Raw genomic sequence first — 1,508 nt, forward strand, 5'->3', positions numbered from 1 at the left:
TTTCATAGTTGAAATATTTTCAAGAAACTTTATTGTCAAACCAACAAAACAAATATATGAAAAACCATCAGAAACAAAAACAAAATTGTAATCATGCACAAAACGACATTATTTGAATATGCATGCACACACCATAAAGTATCTCACACAAATATAAAACAATCCAAAGAAATAAGGGGATTATCAATATCTTCTTCCATAGGAGTTACTTCACTATCATATTGACCTACTGCTTCTTCCACTGCAACTTCATCAATTTTCGATCTTATACGATGAACACAAGTCTCTCTGTTAATCTTCAGACAAGACTGAACCTGTCTACGATGACTCGAATTGAAGCATGGGCTAACCGGCTTGATCATCGAATAATTCTCCTTTCTGTAAGACGAAGAGAAAGAATTGTAATTGTTTGTTGCATTTACCTTCAAATTGTTAACCATTCGTTTGGAACAATTTTCTCCGGTGCTAAACCGTCTACTGAGAGGTGGTGACCTCAATGATCTATACTGCGGAGAATGATATGGAGGATAAACTACCCTTTCCGATTCTCTTCGAAAGCTTTTCTGTCGATTTATAATTGGAGTAGGTGAGTTAGAGCGAACTCGTTTTTGAAGTTTCTTTTGCGGGATTGAGTGTGTCCCGTGTGCCACAGCTTCATAGTCCGATTTTCGGACATGTACAGCATTTGGTGGAACAAGTTGAGAATATTCTTTGATTGAATTGATACGAACTATGTGTGGATTTTCTTTAACACAAGACCATAAAAACTCGTTGGAGAATGACCGGTCTTTCGGGATCAAGATCGACGATGATCCCGTAGATAGCAACGAACATGAACTAATTGTGCTAGTACTAGTACTAGTAGTAGGTGAAGGAGAAGAAGGGGAAGGGGAAATTTTATTAGACGAACAAGATTCGGGATTAATAATTGAGATAATTTTAGGAGTTTTTAAAGATTGTTGAGAGATTACAAGCTTGTCTTCAAGAATATTATTATGATTGGAATAGTGTGGAAGATTGTAGTGTTTCTTGGGTTTGCATTTGCTAATGCAGCAACCCATTTCTTGAAAAGATTTTGAAATGGTTTTAAAGAAAATGGAATGGGATTTTTATATAAGTGTAGGTAATTGAATCTTGAAAATTTGAGGGAAAAGTAAAGATTTTGCTTTGGCCTTTTCTTTCTGTGCTTCTTTTGCAGGTATTTTGAATTTGATTTGCCGGGTAAAGTAATATTGAATGATCCGTTGTGTAACGGTTGAAAGGAAGGTAATGATAATGCTTATAATAAAATGGGTAAGCCTGCCGCCACCAATTGTAGGACCTTTTCTCCACTTATATTCCTGCGATGAAAAAACAATAAAATATTAAGGATAATCAATAATGGGCTAAAAAAATCAAAGATTGTTTTAATTATAGCACAACTTTTCGTGTTTTTCTACTTAAGTACAAACTACAATGACGTTATTTTAGTCATCCACACGGCAAAAAATCGACATTATTTTTATAAA

The 1,508-nt window shown here is 34.7% G+C and overlaps 1 protein-coding gene across 1 annotated transcript; it reads right to left on the reverse strand.

The window, feature by feature from the left end:
* Positions 1 to 1,166, reverse strand: LOC126664641 (uncharacterized). The gene has a single exon (XM_050357140.2). It carries the CDS (start codon positions 1,059 to 1,061, stop codon positions 144 to 146), a length of 918 nt encoding a protein of 305 aa, XP_050213097.1. The 5' UTR covers positions 1,062 to 1,166; the 3' UTR covers positions 1 to 143.
* Between the last annotated feature and the right edge of the window lie 342 nt (positions 1,167 to 1,508).

Source organism: Mercurialis annua, linkage group LG1-X (assembly GCF_937616625.2).
Source record: "Mercurialis annua linkage group LG1-X, ddMerAnnu1.2, whole genome shotgun sequence".
Taxonomy (NCBI): domain Eukaryota; kingdom Viridiplantae; phylum Streptophyta; class Magnoliopsida; order Malpighiales; family Euphorbiaceae; genus Mercurialis; species Mercurialis annua.

What these genes read in the sequence shown, in the direction of transcription:
- LOC126664641 (XM_050357140.2), bottom strand. Translation starts at nt 1,061, where the DNA reads ATGGGTTGCTGCATTAGCAAATGCAAACCCAAGAAACACTACAATCTT.